The following is a 16,994-nucleotide window of genomic DNA, read 5'->3' as shown; positions in this document are numbered from 1 at the left end:
GTGTTCATGTGGTTCTGCGGCGACTCCCTCCTGCCTGAGCGGGTGAGCTTTGCTTTTGCTGCTGTGGCAGCTTCCTCCCGCCGTAAACGCCCCCGGGCAACGACAGCGCCCGCTGCGCCCTCTCCTCTCCTGGTCCGGGTCCGGGTTCGGGTTCGAGTGGCGCTGTGATGGGCAGGAGTCAGAGGGTCACGGCTCCCAACAAGCAGAGCCATGGGGGACAGACTCGAGCACATTCAAGTTTAGGTTTTAGCAATGGAGAAACCAACACTCACACCTGCCTGTGATCTTGCCTGACACCTGGGTATCCCTCGGCCTTTGGATCTTTCTAAAGACTCTTGAGCATTTTACTGTTAAAATAAACACTGGCCCTAGCTTGTGTGGCTGGATAGAGCGCTGGCCTGTGGACTGAGGGGTCCCAGGTTTGATTCCAGTCAAGGGCACATGCCCGGGGTTGCAGGCTTGATCCCCAGTGTGGGGTGTGCAGGAGGCAGCCGCTCAATGATTCTCTCTCATCATTGATGTTTCTATCTCTCTCTCCCTCTCCCTTCCTCTCTGAAATCAATAAAAATATATTTGAAAAAAATAAAACACTGGGTTTTAAAAGTTTTTTTTTTTTAAGGGAAAACATTGTGCCTGCAACAGGAAATTGTTTAGAATAAGATGAAATGTGTGACTAACCCATGGGGTTTAAACTGGTGAATTCATCTCTGATACTTATTTCCTCTTCCTTCCCAAACCCGCTGAAAAGTGTATGGAAGTGAGAAAAGCTATAAAGGCTCAAGCAGCCCTGCTCTGCCCGTTTCTGTTTGGCTTGTTTTGAGAACACCTCCATCTGGTTGTGCTGCTGCCGCCGGGTTTTCTGTTCTGTGGAGCAGAGCACGCCGCAGCCACAGGGAGGCACAGCCGCGCTGGCCCACACAGGCCCGAACCGGTCCCAGCGCCTCCTCCCAAACCGGAAAAAGCAGGGGCAGGCATTGGAAGGAAGCCGCCAACACGAGAGACAGTGACCAAGTCAAACAGGTGGAGGGAAGAGAGACGATGCAGGAAACAGAAGAAAAATTCACAAATTATAGTTTATATCCTCAAAGAGGTAAAAAAAAAATGTAACCATGAAACAAACCAAAACCAAGAGAAAATAATGCATGCTATTAAAGTGGAGCAATTCATTAAACAATAAGAATGTGAACAACCCAATTTAAAAATGGGCTAAAGATCTGAACAAACACCTCACAAAAAAGATACGCAGATGGCATATAAGCACATGAAAGCACGCTCCACATCATGTCATCAGGGAACTGCAAAGTAAAACAACAAAATGATGCCCCTACTAGCACGGCGAAAACCAGAGCACTGACGACAGATGCTGGCAAGGAGGTGGAGCAATGGGGACTCCCACTCGCTGCTGGCGGGACTGCTAAATGGCATAGCCACTTGGGAAGGCAGTCGGCAGTTTCATAAAATACTAGACATACTCTTACCATACAATCCAGCAACCAATCACACTCCTTGGTATTGACCCAACTATAGCATCTAGACAATGGAGTATTAGCGCTAAAAACAAATGCACTACCCAGCCATGAAAAGGCCTGGAGGAGACAGAAAAGCATACTACTAAGTGCAAGTGGCCAATGGGAAAGGGCACAGACCGCGTGATTCCAACATGTGATACTGTGTGCTGCTCCGCAGAAGGAAGAGCGTGTCGGGTCACGGGGGTAACTCCGGCGGGGTGCTGGCAGTGGGTCGGCTCTGCATGTGTTGTATGGGGAATCTGTGTGCCTTTTCTTCAGTTTTGCTGTGAACCTGAAAGTACTCTAAAAGGTAAAGTAAATTTGTTTAAAGGAACAATTGTTGAACTGTTCAGTTACAGTGAATAGGTTGCACGATTTGTAAATTATATCCCCCATAAAGCCTTAAAACAAGGAGGAAATGAAAAATAAAAATAATACGAAAGCCAATTTTTTTTTACATCAATAGGAGTGTTGGACATGAAAGGTATGCTCCAGAAATTAGATTTAAAAACACAGATGGAAAATGCTGGAGAAAAGATAAGAACAAATAAAGGTTTGGTTTGGGAGGTCCAACATCTACACTAATAAAAGAGAAACATGCAAATGACCATCCCTCCGCTACGCCCACCAGCCAATCAGGGTGAGTATGCAAATTAACCCAACAAAGATGGTGGCGGCCACAGAGCTGGAGGCTTGGGTTGCCCCCGGCGATGGAGGAAGCCAAACTTCCCGCCCACCCTGGCTGCCACTCAAGGAGGGGCTGGGGGCCTGGGTCGCTGGGGGGTATGGCCAGCCTGAAAACAGCCCTCAGCCCCTCACCCAGGCTGGCCACGTCCCCCAGCGGGGACCCTCACCCCATGGGGGCATGGCCGGCCTGCAAACCATCACAGGTCCCTTGCCTAGGCTGCCCCACACCCCAAGGGAACCCCCACCCTGATCCAGGACACCCTTCAGGGCAAACCAGTCAGCCCTGACCCGTGCACCAGGCCTCTATACTAATAAAAGGATAATATGCTAAGTAGACTGGGAGACCTTCCAGGAGATCTTCCGGATGTTCTACTGGACAAAGCCATGGTGGCAGGGCAGAGTTAGAGGCGGTTAGAGGCCAAGAGGGGAGAGCAGTTGTGGATCATTAGGCCGGTGGGGGGGGCCGGTGGCGGTGATCAGGCTGGCGGGTGGGAGGCAGTTGGGGGTGATCAGGACTGTGGGGGGGCAGTTTGGAGTGAGCAGGCCAACAGGGGGGCAGTTGGGGGTGAGCAAGCCAGCAGGCAGAGTGGTTAGGGGCAATCAGGCAGGCAGGCAGGTGAGCAGTTAGGAGCCAGCAGTCCCGGATTGCGAGAGGGATGTCCGACTGCTGGTTTAAGCCCGATCCCTATAAACCGGCAGTAGGACATCCTTCCAGGGGTCCCAGATTGGAGAGGGTGCAGGCCGGGCTGAGGAACACCCCCCCACCCCATGCACGAATTTTGTGCACTGGGCCACTAGTCCTACTCATAAAATTATCAGAAAGACAACAGAGAAAATGGAAGGCAGGAAGCAGTGAAAAAAGAGGCAACAGGGGAGACTGTCTCAGAATGAGGACACGAGCTCACTGCACCAGGGCAACCGAGGGGCCACCGTGAGGCGGGGAGACCGCCACTGTCCCTCAGGCCCCAGGGGGCCTTTCCCAGCTACATATAGGCATTCATCTGATTGTTTGAAAAGCACAGCACAGGAGCCTTTTGTAGGCATGTTTTCTCCCAGAATGCAACAGCCCCAGGCCTGACGCCAGCATAAATCCAGAGGGAGGCCAGAATGGAGGTGGTGTCTCACACCCCAATCCCAGAGGCCTCGGGCACCTTCAACCCCCCTAGCCTGGCATTCGATGCCCACCCGCATCTCCAGCCTTCTGCTTCTCTTGGCCACATTCTCAGCTCGAATGAACTAGCCCCAACACTACAAAAAGGCGGGGAGACCCCGAATTCCTCACAATCTCCTTTACAAAGAAGAAAACGTGGGGAGGGAATGTGCTCCCTACACAAACTCTCCCTCTCCTGGCAGGGCCTCCACCCCTCACCACCCTCCTCACAGCGCTGGTCATCATCTCCTCCACACGCCGCCCCCCCCCCCCCCCCCCCGCCAGCTCCAGGAGACCTGAAAGGTGGGTGTCTGCCCAGCGCTGCCTGTGTAGAGGTACAGTGTCTAATGCATCTTTGCAGGTGCGTGTTAGGGGCTGAAATGTGACCCCAGAAGTCTAACCCAGCACCTCAGACCGTGACTGCATGGAGACAGGCCTTTGAAGAGTCGGCGTGTTCCAGTGAGACCACTGGAGTGGCCCTCACCCTGCTGCCTGAGGCCCCCAGCACCCACCAGCCCCCAGGACGACACATGCTGGTCCCGCCAGCTGCACAGGCCCTCCCTCCACATGGAGCACCACTTCCTGCCCTGGCTCCTGAGTCCCTCCACCCACCCCAGGAGCAGCCCCGGGAGGGCTGGGCTTCGGGGGCTCAGCCACAGTCTCCATCTGGCAGGACCCCTGTCCCCTCAGAGCCCCTCACTGGCCTGGGCTGGGGACACCTCTCCCCTCGAGTGCTCTCCCTGCAGGGAGTTCCCTCCCACTCAAAGCAGGGATCAGAGGAGGAGCTTGGGGTCTTGTCCTCAGCCACTCCCCAGGCTGCTGGGCTTGAAAACAAAACCAGTGGCCTGCCAGGAAAGGAAGCAGACTCAGCTGTCGTTTGTTTTTAAGAGACTCTGATGAGGGACTATTGAGTGTGGGCATCAAGGAACCCAGCTGGGTGTGAGGCCCCCTGGGACCAGCAGGGGGAGGGAAGAGAGGGCCAGGGGAGGGCACAGCCATCACCAGAGCTGCAGGCTGGGTAGGTCTGAGCCAGCGAGAACTACCCTCGCCTCTCTCCTCTCCCATCTCGGCCAGTGCTCCCAGTGGCCAAATCCAGTCAGAAGCCAGGGGCCCTGGAACCCAGTGATGTCCTGGGCACAGAGCAGTTCAGAGCAACGTGGGGCGGGGGGGAGGGGGGGTAGGCAAGGGACCCAAGCAAGGCCAACAGGCAGGGGTGCTCCCACCTGCGACGCCCAGAAAGCCTCCCAGCAAAGTCCGAGCTGGTGAGCATCACCTGTGTGAGTTGGGAGTCTCTCCAACAGAGAATGGGCAGAACCAACCCATCGCCAGAAGGGCTCAGAACCAAGCTCAGGGCTCTGCAGCCGAAGCCAGCACTTGCAAAGTCACCCCCAACCAGCCAGAGGCCCTAGGACCCAGACACTCTGGGGTCACCACCACCCCCAGAATGGATTTTTCATGCCCCTGCTTCTCTAACCAACACCTCCCAAAATGAAACCGAGGGCAGGGCATTTGATTGGCTAAACCAAGGTCAGGTGCCTGCAAACAACCTTGAAGAAAGCCTGGGAAAGCAAGCACCCCACATTCCAATTAGGCGGAAACCACGAAGTTGGGAGGAAGTTTCAAAGGCTGGGCAGCCAACAATGTCCACAGATACTTCTTCTAAGTCAGTGTCCTTCCGACAGTATTTCCAGACTGGGATCCTGGCCCCTGACCTCGGTACGTGTCGCCGAATTTCTCTCCCCGATGCTCATTCATAACTGTGCCCAGTGAACACTGCCTCTTTTCAAAAAACTAGTAGGGAGGCCCTGGCCAGCGTGGCTCAGTGGTTGAGTGTTGACCTGTGAACCAGGTCACGGTTCAATTCCTGGTCAGGACACATGACCCGGTTTGCAGGCTCAATTCCCAGTGGGGGGCGTGTAGGAGGCAGCCGATCAATGATTCTCATCATTGATGTTTCTAGCTCTCTCTCCCTCTCCCTTCCTCTCTGAAATTAATAAAAACATATTTTTAAAAAAAACTTAAAAGAACACTAATAGACAAAATAGGATTGATATCTCATTGCTTAATTTTTCTTTCTTTTTTGGTTCCTTTACTAGTTGTATTCTGCAAAAGTCTCTGATACTTGGCTTCGAACACATTTCATTTTGTTTCAATGGCCGATTTTTCATTATTTTCCTTTTTGTAGCCCATGCTAAAACCAGCTGGCATTTGCACTCAGGTTCCATTCAGCGGTGGGAACAGGGGAAAGAGCCTTAAACTAGATCCATGTTTCTTTCTCTTCCACGTAAAACAGGCCTAGAGGTCAGGCCGAAGCTGGCCCTGGGCCACTGCCTGAGGCTGGCAGGACCGCTCCTCCGGACAACAGGACAGCCGGACAGCCAGACAGCCGGACAGCCGGACAGCTCCCCAGTGGCCTCGTCCTCACTGTCTAAGGTGGCAGCTGGCGCTCCTACATCCGCCCAGTGACAGGACGGGGTAGAAACCTACCTTTACGACACTGCTGTTTGCATCTTGTTGGCAAAACTCAGAAATGTGGCTGCACCAGGGGGCTAGGCAGGCAGTCAGCTGCAACAGCCTGGTGCTCAGGGCCGCGGGAGAAGGGCCCCGAGGACAGACCACCATCCTGGAGGCCAGCGGGGCTTGCCTGCAGGGTTCAGGGCACCAGAGGCACAGCTGCTTTCTTCCTTTGTACTTCTGAGCATTCCCTTTGTTCTTTCACAGCACTCCACACTCTACACTTGCGTGGACTGGCTAATGCCTGTGCTTGCCTCTCCTTGGGGGCAGATATTGTATCCCCAGCAGCAGCACCGAGCCCCTGCTCAGAAGACATTGGGTCTGTGAATGAGGCTGTGCCAGTCCTCTGTGGCCAGCTCTGGGACGGGTGCTGAGGGTGCAGGGGGAGACCTGCCCTTGGCACTCATGGCCACCAGAGGAGGCCAACAGGTGCCACCAGAAGACTCCCAGAGCAGGCGAAGCGGGGAGCTGGCGGGGCTGGGCTGTGCTTTATGAGCTGCAGGCAATAAGGGGTCAGGTCCTTAAAGTGCGACTTCAAGTTCCTCTCAAGCCCAAGGTGAGAAATGTAGCCACCCGTGGCTTTCAGCATGGGGGACAGGACAGGGGGGACAGAGCAGCCGGGGGGACAGAACAGGGGGGACAGAGCAGCCGGGGGGACAGAACAGGGGGGACAGAGCAGCTGGAGGGACAGAGCAGCCGGGGGGACAGAACAGGGGGGACAGAGCAGCTGGGGGGACAGAACGGGGGGCAGAGCAGCTGGGGGGACAGAACGGGGGGGCAGAGCAGCCGGGGGGACAGAACAGGGGGGACAGGACAGGGGGGACAGAGCAGCCGGGGGGACAGAACAGCCGGGGGGACAGGACAGGGGGGACAGAGCAGCCGGGGGGACAGAACAGCCGGGGGGACAGGACAGGGGGGACAGAGCAGCCGGGGGGACAGAGCAGCCGGGGGGACAGAACAGGGGGGACAGGACAGGGGGGACAGAGCAGCTGGGGGGACAGAACGGGGGGCAGAGCAGCTGGGGGGACAGAGCAGCTGGGGGGACAGAGCAGCCGGGGGGACAGAACAGGGGGGACAGAGCAGCATGGGGGACAGGACAGGGGGGACAGAGCAGCTGGGGGGACAGAACAGGGGGGACAGAGCAGGGAGGCAGAGCAGCTGGGGGGACAGAACGGGGGGCAGAGCAGCTGGGGGGACAGAACAGGGGGGACAGAGCAGCCGGGGGGACAGAACGGGGGGCAGAGCAGCTGGGGGGACAGGACAGGGGGGACAGGACAGGGGGGACAGAGCAGCCGGGGGGACAGGACAGGGGGGACAGAGCAGCTGGGGGGACAGAACGGGGGCAGAGCAGCTGGGGGGACAGGACAGGGGGGACAGAGCAGCCGGGGGGACAGGACAGGGGGGACAGGACAGGGGGGACAGGACAGGGGGGACAGAGCAGCTGGGGGGACAGAACAGGGGGGACAGAGCAGCTGGGGGGACAGAATGGGGGGCAGAGCAGCTGGGGGGACAGAATGGGGGGACAGAGCAGGGGGGACAGAGCAGCTGGGGGGACAGAGCGGGGGGGAGGGGACAGAGCAGCAGAGAGTACAGAGCAGGGGGGACCATGAAGAGCTGACGCGGCTGGGGAGAGGGCTCTAGGAGGCCAGCCAGAGCGACACAAGGAGCACGGGTCCTCAGGACGTTGGCCGGCAGACAGGATGCCCCGTGGGGGCAAGAAGGGAAGAGGTGGCTGTGGGGCTGGGAAATCGTGCGATGGTTGCGAGTGGCCTAGGAGGGAGTCTGAGGTTGGAGGCCAAAGTGAGGGGTCTGAGAAAAGGAGGGGAGACGGCGCAGTGGAAGAAGACAAAGGAGGCCCTGTGCTCCGGAGCCGGCCAGCCAGGCCCCGGGGGAGTCTGGAGGAAGGAAGGGCTGGAGAGGGCCTGGCTGGAGCTGCAGCAGACAGCAGTTGGACGCCTGCGAGCCGAGCTCATGGCTCAGCAATGCCCCAGCCCTGCCAGGAGCTGCGGGCCCTGCCGCCTCCTCGCCCACCCCCCAGCCTGGCCCAACACGGGGGCTCTGAAGCTGTCCCCCGTGGGCCTCCCCTTCGCAGAACCCAGGCACGCGCACCCTCCCCATCACCCCAGCTCCCCTGGCAGCAGGTGACACAGGTCACAGGCCCGGAAGGAGAGAAGGAAACCAGCTTCGAGCCGAGCCAGTGAGAGTTAACGTCTGCGGCGTCTGCCCGACAGGCCTAATGAGACCCAGGTGGTCCCCTGGCTCCAGCAGAAGCTGGTTCGGCGCCCGGCCGGGGAGAGGGGGGTCTGCAGCTCCAGGAGGTGGGGCCGGGCTGCTGGCGGGGGGCCCAGCACATAACTCGGCGCGGTCGCCGTCTGGGGCAGCAGACACCCAGACCCAGCCGCTCCGAGCTGAACTGGCAGCATGAAGGTACGGGCCCTGGGTGGGGGACTGAGCCCTTTTTGGAGAGGGCCCCAGCCAGAGAGGGGACTGGGACGGCACCGGGGCTCTGGCAGCAGCTTGCTCACCTCCGAGGGCACGGAGCCTGTCTCAGAGCGGGTTTCTGGCGGGGCGGTGGGGGGGGGGGGGGGGGGGCAAGTGCGCAGAAAGCAGGGGCTCTGCGGTGTCGGAAGAACTGTGTTGAGGACCCTAATTTCCTGCCAACAGGCCCTCCTGGCCCTGCCGCTGCTACTGCTGCTGCTCTCCACTCCCCACTGTGCCCCCCAGACCCCCTTGATCCGAGGAGATGGTAAGGAGCCCGTTCACAAACGCAGCCGGGCCCACAGGCGGGCGGGCGGGCGGGCGAGGCTCCTAGCCAGTGTCTGGAGCCCGCCAGCTCTCAGGACTCAGCTCCTGCTCTAAACAGGGCAGGTGGACGAGATGACCTTCGAACACCCCCTCTCTGAGAACTCTTGCAATTTCTTGTGAGAGTACCCTGCCCCTAGGGACAGAGGCAAATTGTGGGGTGCACGGTGTGAGCTCTGCCTTAGCCCCTTCCTCCCCCTCCCTGGCCCCCAGCTCTGGAGAAGTCCTGCCTTCAGCAGCCCCTGGACTGTGACGACATCTACAGCCAGGGCTACCAGACCGACGGCGTGTACCTCATCTACCCCGAGGGGCCCAGCGTGCCGGTGCCTGTCTTCTGCGACATGACCACTGAGGGCGGGAAGTGGACGGTGAGTGGGAGGAGGAAAACAGAGGCCCAGTTCTGGTCCCAGCATGTGACCAGGCTGCACCTCTGGGAACCTCAATTTCTTCATCTCTGTCCCCACAGCATAGTTTGTAAACTGCTGTCAACAGTGAATTCTAGGGGCACGTAATTCCCATAATAACTCTTGGAGGAAGGTTCCTTTTATAAAGGAACTGAAGCCCAGAGAGGTGAAGTAACTTACTCAACATCACACAGCCAACATAGACTCCTACCCTGGCGTTTGACACCGTCCTAACCTCTTCCCAGCACTCAGCAGCTGCTCGAGGGGTGCCAGTGTGCGCCTGGTTTCAGCTCCCTGCTCAGTCCTCTAACAAACCACCTTAGTAGATCAGGGCCCAGTCCGGGGTGAGGCCCTGTCCACTGGACCTTGAAAACCCAGGCCTGTCATCTCTGCTCCAGGTTTTCCAGAAGCGATTCAATGGCTCAGTGAGTTTCTTCCGGGGCTGGAACGACTACAAGATGGGCTTCGGCCGTGCAGATGGGGAGTACTGGCTGGGTAAGGCGGGGCCCGGGCAGGCGGGGGGACCCCCGGGCCAGGGCTTGGCTGACCTGCTGCCCCTCCGCAGGGCTGCAGAACCTGCACCTCCTCACGCTGAAGCAGAAGTACGAGCTGCGAGTGGACCTGGAAGACTTTGAGAACAACACGGCCTATGCCAAGTACGCCGACTTCTCCATTGCGCCCAACGCAGTCAGCGCCGAGGAGGACGGCTACTCCCTCTATGTGGCAGGCTTCGAGGACGGCGGGGCAGGTACCCTCCTGGCAGGCGGAGGGGGTGGGGAAGGCGGGCTGTCCCTGACCCTGGTGGCCCCTCTCCCTTCCTGGCTCCCAGCCAGCCCCACGCAGCGCTGGAGCAGCCACACCCGCTGCCGGGAGCAGCTGCTTCCCTTTGTGCAGCTCAGCACCCAGGCTCTGGCTGGGGAAGGGCGCCTCCCGTCAGCTCAGCCTCCACAGCCGCTCCTCTTCCCACCAGGCGACTCCCTGTCTTACCACAGCGGCCAGAAATTCTCCACCTTCGACCGCGATCAGGACCTCTTTCTGCAGAACTGCGCTGCCCTCTCCTCAGGAGCCTTCTGGTTCCGAAGCTGCCACTTCGCCAACCTCAATGGCTTCTACCTGGGTGGCCCCCATCTCTCCTACGCCAACGGCATCAACTGGGCCCAGTGGAAGGGCTTTTACTACTCCCTCAAGCGCACGGAGATGAAAATACGCCGGGCCTGAGGCCTGGCCCCAAGCCCCTGCTCCTGGCTGCTGGCCTCCAGGAGCACTCCCCTTGCTGGGCCTGCGCCCCCCTGCACCCCTCCCCCATCAGCTCTGCTTCTCACAGGGCTTTATGGCTCAGCTCACCTTCACAGCAGGCGTCCACCCGAGCCAGGCCTCTCCCCCGCCACCTGAGGCGAAGCTGCCAACCAGTCCCCAGGCCTCCTCTGCCTCCGCCCAACACCGAGCCAGGAGCTGCTCGCCCGGGCGGCAGGCTGGTGTTCCCCTTAGCCAGCCTCCTTCCCGCGGCTCATCTGCCGGGGCGCGCCTGGCGTGATCCGCACCCCAAGTACGCCAGGCCACCTGCGTGGCCGCCATCACACACCCTAGCAACCCCCCTGGCTGTTCTCAGAGCGTCTCACCCGTAGCTTCCTCCTCTAGTGGTGAGCACCGTGGGCCCCTCGCCCCATCTATCACCTCAGCTTCTCCGCTTCCTGTCCCAGGCCCCCAAAGTGTATTTCACCACAGTTCCTGCACGCACCCCAAACAGCCACAACCCGGGCAGGCAGATGAGGTCGGGCCACCGGAGCACAGGCCGCCGTGGGAGGCTGGAAGCAGGCGGGGGAGGAGGTCTCAGCCTCAGGAGGGCGAGTGGGCTGTGGAGGTTGTACGTGCAACTGCATCTGTTGGCTCTCAACGTGGGGCCTGGCCCCTCCTTCCCCTTCCTAACAGCACCCGCCCTCCACTCCAAAGACACGCGGAGTTAGCACCAAAGGGAAACTTCTATTTCACAGGCCTCATTTTTATGGCAAAGAGAACGACTAATAAAATTACATAATAAAAATAGAATACTGAGAAGGCTCGCCCCGGGAATAGGGGTTTCCTGATCCTGTCGTGGCTCGGTGGTGGCTCAGGTGGCTGCTTAAGGCTGTGGGGTGGGTCTCAGAGGAGCCTCAGGATAATCCCAAGCCAAGCTTCCCCTGCTGGGCCTGGGGCCTGGGCCCTGGGTCTCCCCCGGCACACGCTGTGGGCCTCAGGGCTCCTGGAGGTCAGGCAGGTCAGCCAGCAGCATCGGGGAATCCATCTGGATCTCACGCTGCAGAGACTCGATGTCAGAAGGGTTCATGCCGTGGCCCTCGAGCCAGTCAGCCAGCAGGGATGCTGAGAGCGAGGCCGAGTCTGTCTGGCTGCAGGGAAAGGGGAGCAGGGAGAGTTGTTACCGGGGCTGGCTCCCCTGCCTGCCCCCCAAGGCACGTTCCTCCTGCACCAGGAACCCAGCTGCGCTCCAGAAGTTCGGTCCAGCCAACTCACCCATCCTGTGGCTCATCTGCCATGCCCATATCGAAAGACTGGTAGAGGAATTCTTCCAGGTTAAAGCCAACGCCATAACCGGCCCCACTGCCCTTTGGCGTGCCCGAGAACGCGGGGGGCAGAGGGTCCTCCACCTGCAGGGGATATTGGCAGGTTACGACGCAGGCACCACCAAGAGCGGACTGCGGTCTGCAGGGAACCCGTCCTGATACTGCTCTAGACTCCGCCTGGATGCCCGCCATGGGTGCCAGCGCCAGCCTCGACAATCCCTGCGAGCTGGCTGGGCCCCTCTCCAGGCCGGGCCCTTCCTGGGGAGCATCGCATTTACCTCTCAGCCACCTGCTCATCAGCATTATGCTCCTCCTACGAGCATGGGCATACGTTCAGAGAGAAAGCCTCTGCTGCTCACTTTTCATGGAACAAGACACACCTCCAACAGCAAGGACTTCCCACACCCATGTCCCTGGGCCCAGGTCCAGGGGTCCGCACGGCCAGGCTTCTCTCTCACCTGAGACTTGGACAGCTGCTGGGTCACCAGGTTGACATCGGGTGACTCTGAGGTGGAGGGTTGAGGGGTTCCCCTGGGGTCTGGAGGGGCTGGGCCAGGTGGGAAGTAAGGCAGAACACCCAGGGTGCTGGAACCAGGCATCCCAGGGGGTGGCACAAGCGACTGGGGGGCCAGGAGGCTGGAGGTGGTGGTGGTCTGGAGTGGAGCAGGGCCAGGCACAGGCCTAGGAGGGCCAGCAGGGTGGGGAGCAGGGCCAGCGGCTGGGCAGGCCGGCTGTGGTGCAGGACCAGGGGTGGCGCCTGCAGGTGGTGGGGGTCCAGTGGGCTGGGCTACAGAGCCAGCAGGACTGGTGGGCCAGGCCGGGGGTGTTGTTACTGTGGCAGGGGCTGGTGCAGGGGTGGGGGCTGGGGGCTGGGCCATCCGAGTCCAGCGCTCCAGCAGACTGCGATCATTGTCACTAAGCACCAGCCCAGCCAGGGGATCGGTGGAGGGGCCCCCAGAGGCCCCAGTCCCTCGCTCCTTGCGCTCCCCGCTCCTGCCGCCGCTTTTCCCGCTCCTTTGCTCGCTCCTGCCTCCGCCGCCGCTTCTCTTCCCGCTCACGCTGGCGCTCCTGGGCTGTCACTGGCTTCCGAGGCTCCGGTGCTTCTAGGGGGGCACTGGGCCCATCTACAGGGAAGTTGAACAGGGGGAAGGTAAGAGCCGGTGGCCCTGTACAAGCCCAGAGTTCCCCTCCTGCCACCCCATTCCCCAGTCAGCAGCTGCTTCTGGAAGGCACCTCGGAGCCGGCTCCGCAAGGACTTGAGCAGGGCAGCTTTGAGGGCTGCCTTGGTGTTGTCGGAGATGGCACCCTCCCTCTTTGGAGGGGCTGGTTCACTGGCCAACGCGGGGGGTGGCTGCAGGGTCATATCAATGGTGTCCGGTGCAGGGCCAGGGCACGGCAGTGGAGCTGGCGGAGGTGACTCCATGGCACAGTCCCCACTGGGAGCCCAGGAACTGGGCATCTCAATGTCAGGGCAGCTAGGCTCACTGGCCACAGGCTGCAGAGAAGGCTGGAAGCGTATCTGCTGGCGGATGCCCTCGCGCCTGGCATGAAAGTCCTCAATCTCGGCCACAATGGCCTCCTTAATCCGCTCCCGGGTGAGGGCTTCCCGGTCAAAGGCAAAGTCAAAGGGTGGGGCACAGTCAGGCTCATCATCAGGGTCATGGTACTTGGCCAGGAAGGGGTGGCGAAGGGCAGCAGCTGCTGACATGCGGGCACTGGGCTCAAAACGCAGCATTCGCCCCAGCAGTGAGAGGGCCTGGCGGTCAGCACCTGGGTACACTGTCTCCCAGGGCACAGGCTGGCGTGGTGGCAGACTCTGGATATATGCCCGTACCCTTTCAGCCCCTACAGCCTGAATCACAGCTGGCGATGGGGTACCCAACACCATCATGATCAGCTGCAGCTGGTGCACATAGTTTTTGCCTGGGAAGAGCTGGCGCCTGGCCAGCATCTCACCAAAGATGCAGCCCACGGACCACAGGTCAATAGCCTGCGTGTACTCATGCAGCGACAGCATGAGCTCAGGGGCACGGTACCAGCGCGTGGCCACATATTCGGTCATGAAGTACTGATGCTCAGCAGGCGAGGTGCACAGGCCCCGTGCCATGCCGAAGTCACCGATCTTGAGCTCACAGTTCTCATTCACCAACAAGTTAGAGGGCTTGAGGTCACGGTGGATAACCTGAGCTGAGTGCATGTACTTGAGGCCCCGTAGCAGCTGGTACAGGAAGTAGCGCACGTGCTCCAGTGTGAGCGGCTGCGAAGAGTGGATGATCTGGTGCAGGTCGCTCTCCATCAGGTCCAGGACCACATAACTGGAAGAGACAGGGAAGAGGCATGGCTGTCTTGCCCACACTCCAGCCCCAGCCTCACATGCCCTCCTGACTGCAGACATGTAATGGCCTTACCCGCAGATTCTGTAGGGGCCAACAGCATGGTATAAAGATCCTAGAGTCTCTACAGCTTTTCCATGAACTTAAGTGAAGTTAGATCCCTTTCTCTCCAGACCTATTTCCCCATGAGAAAGTGAGGTTGCACTAAACCAGGGCTGGCCAAGAGTTTTCGTTTGGCAGCCATCTCTATTATTTGGGAGTGGCTGCTTGAAAGACTATGATGAAAACTGGTATCTTGTCCATTTTCTGTAGGAACATGTTCTGTGATTGACTAGTGATGTCTGCTGTGGGAAAAGGAGGGTGTGGTTATAGTCGAGTGTCCTCCATTCGACATCCATATTCTGAGAGTCTATAAAATTGTAGCACCTGTCCTCTTCCTGAGGAATCACAGCTGTCCCTGGGAATGCCCTAGGGCAGTGGTTCTCAACCTTCCTAATGCCAAGACCCTTTAATACAGTTCCTCATGTTGTGGTGACCCACAACCATAAAATTATTTTTGTTGCTACTTCATAACTGTAATTTTGCTACTGTTATGAATCGTAATGTAAATATCTGATATGCAGGATGTATTTTCATTGTTACAAACTGAACATAATTAAAGCATAGTGATTAATCACAAAACAATAAGTAATTATATATGTGTTTTCCAATGATCTTAGGTGACCCCTGTGAAAGGGTCGTTCGACCCCCAAAGGGGTCGCGACCCACAGGTTGAGAACCGCTGCCCTAAGGGAACACTGGTCCTGAAACCGTGGGAATTTTCTGGCCTGCCTTACAGAGGTTCAGCTGTCCTTCCAGAACGGTGGCAACCCGGTCCCAGCCTTCAGAAAACATCCCAGTCCAGCCTCCTCTCCCAACACCACTCCTTACACAGACGTGAACTCGCCGTAGGGCACGGTGGGCCTCAGGATGTCCTTGATGGCGATGATGTTGTCATGCTTGAAGTGCTTGAGGATCTTCAGCTCCCTGAGGGTCCGCTTGGCATTAGTCACCACATCAAACGCATTAGGGATCTTCTTAATGGCCACCTGCTGGCCTGGGAGCAGAGGAAAGGCAGATACTGTAAGGTTCCTGGGGCAGCTGCAGTGGCACAGGGCCGCCTTCAACACCTCCCATCCAGGATGCAAATAACAGCAGCTGCTGTATACTGAGCACCTACTAGTGCCGAGCCCTGTGCTAAGCACTTTACAGACATGATCAGGTTCTCCCTTCTCATCCACCAGCTGAGACAGTTACTAACAGCTCATCGTTAGATGAGGAAATCTCATCTCAGTAATTTACTCGGGGTGACATAGCTAGTGAGTGGTAGTCTAGACTCCCTAATGCCTGCTCATTCTACCGCCCTACATCTGCCCAGCACAGGAACTCCAACCGGGTCCAATCGGGACTCGTTTTTCTACGGAGGAAGTCGGCTGATGTGCTGGCAAAACCATCACGGCGGGTCTCTGAGACCCGTGCCCAACACAGAGCCTGGCGCCCAGATGGCACCCACCCCATGTGTGACTTAAACCAGAATCTGCGTCCCAGCCTTCCCTCCTGGCTGTCTGGGACGGAGGCGGTTTCCACACCTGGCACAGGACACCTGGGGCGGCTCACCGGTCAGGCGGCGGCGGGCGGAGGACACCACCCCGTAGGCGCCGTTGCCGATGGTCTCGATGATCTCGTACTCGTCCCCCACGTCAAAGGTCACGTCCAAGGAGCGAGCTTTCAGCAGGGCCAGGTTCTTGGCCGCTACGGAGGCAGCGGTGCTGGCGGGCTCCGCCTTCACTGGCCCGGGCGGCTCCCCAGAGCCGTCCTCGCCGTCTTCCTCCTTCAGGGGCTCGGCCATGGCGCCTGCGTGGAAACGCTGGTGAGGGGAGGCCCGCCCGCCAGGACCTCAGTTTCCCCTCTGAGGCTGGGGGGCAGGACCAGGGAACTTCCAAGTTCCCTAAGCCGATGGAGACCGGGTAGGAGGCACAGAGGGTGGCTGGCACGTGGGAGACGTCCACACCGGGGCTCGGGGCTCGGGTCCGGTGAACGCAGGGTCGGGTGGGGGAGGCGCCCGAAGCGCGGTCCAGGAAGAAAGGGAGGGGAGGGGCACCGGCTGTCCCCGGCTTACACTCACCGACCGCGCCTCGCCGACGCCCCTCGGGCTCTCGGAGGTCCCCGCGGGTCCCCGGCCTCCGGCCCAGTGGAGGGGACCCCGAAAGCTCACTCGTTCAAGGCCGCCGCCACCACCTCAACGTCGCGCTGTGCCCCTCGGGGCCCTCCGCCCCGCCTCCCAAGACCACGCTCCCTCCAGCCTCTGGCCAATCGCCGGGGGGTTCTGCGGAGTTCCCACCCCCTCTGTTTGCTTCGCCCAATACGAGCCCATCGACCGAGGAAGCCACGCCCCCGCCCCACCCCTCCGCGCGCCGCTGTCCAGCTCCCCGGCGGACGCCGCCCAGTGTGCGCTCGGCTCTCGCAGGGGTGTTCTCGGCGGGCGGCCCCGGCGCATGCGCGTCGGCAGCCCCGGCCCAGCTGAAAGGGAGGCCACGCCCCGTGCGCGCGCGGGTCCCGATCCGCCGGGCGCCGGGCCGGGGACCGCGGGCCTGGGGAGCCCCGAGCGGCTGAGACACCGGGCTGTCCCGGGGGCCGGCTCGCGAAACCCCCTCTGGTAGACCCGTCTCCGTCGTCAGCCCCGTCGCTCGGGGACAGTGCCCGCCATTTCCCCGTCTTCCGGGGCGCTGGCTCCGGGACACAGCATCCATCCCACAGAGGGGACCCGTCACGGCCGCGCAGCTTCCCGGGCCTCGGGATTCTAGAGCGTCCAGCCCGAGGCCGCCGCGAACTCCCGGGGCTGGTCTTCCTCACGGTCCCGGCGTCGCTGGGCCTCGGCTGCTCTCCTGCCTCCCGGCGTCCCCGCGGCGGCGGCTCTGTCCCACGGCCGCGGGCTCTGCGGGCGGCGGCGAGCGGAGGGGGCGTGGGCGGGGCCATGGCGCCCGGAGCCCGAGCGGGCA

General features: G+C 60.0%; 2 protein-coding genes across 2 annotated transcripts; one reads left to right on the top strand and one right to left on the bottom strand.

Annotated features, from left to right (window-relative positions):
- The first annotated feature begins 8,180 nt into the window (after window positions 1-8,180).
- On the top strand, window positions 8,181-11,111 carry MFAP4 (microfibril associated protein 4). Its single transcript, XM_070393352.1, has 6 exons — window positions 8,181-8,286; window positions 8,524-8,605; window positions 8,875-9,029; window positions 9,464-9,560; window positions 9,631-9,813; window positions 10,036-11,111. The coding sequence occupies exons 1-6, from the start codon at window positions 8,281-8,283 to the stop codon at window positions 10,281-10,283; spliced, it is 771 nt and encodes a 256-aa protein (XP_070249453.1). The 5' UTR covers window positions 8,181-8,280; the 3' UTR covers window positions 10,284-11,111.
- Window positions 10,405-16,427, bottom strand: MAPK7 (mitogen-activated protein kinase 7). The gene is given in 8 exon segments (XM_070393351.1): window positions 10,405-11,449; window positions 11,574-11,707; window positions 12,082-12,609; window positions 12,611-12,747; window positions 12,857-13,938; window positions 14,887-15,052; window positions 15,613-15,849; window positions 16,121-16,427. Coding segments are annotated over 7 exon segments (2,433 nt in total). The 5' UTR covers window positions 15,845-15,849; window positions 16,121-16,427; the 3' UTR covers window positions 10,405-11,295.
- Between the last annotated feature and the right edge of the window lie 567 nt (window positions 16,428-16,994).

Source organism: Myotis yumanensis, unplaced genomic scaffold (genome assembly GCF_028538775.1).
Source record: "Myotis yumanensis isolate MYYU_CA2020_CCGP unplaced genomic scaffold, mMyoYum1.0.hap1 SCAF_16, whole genome shotgun sequence".
NCBI lineage: Eukaryota > Metazoa > Chordata > Mammalia > Chiroptera > Vespertilionidae > Myotis > Myotis yumanensis.
The sequence above is the reverse complement of the archived record's forward strand: the minus strand, read 5'-3'. Positions and strand labels throughout refer to the sequence as shown.

Excerpts from the sequence above, each read along its gene's own strand:
- MFAP4 (XM_070393352.1), top strand. Across the intron at positions 8,606-8,874 it reads CCCCTTGATCCGAGGAGATG|CTCTGGAGAAGTCCTGCCTT; the intron begins GTAAGGAGCCCG and ends CCTGGCCCCCAG. Across the intron at positions 9,561-9,630 it reads AGATGGGGAGTACTGGCTGG|GGCTGCAGAACCTGCACCTC; the intron begins GTAAGGCGGGGC and ends GCCCCTCCGCAG.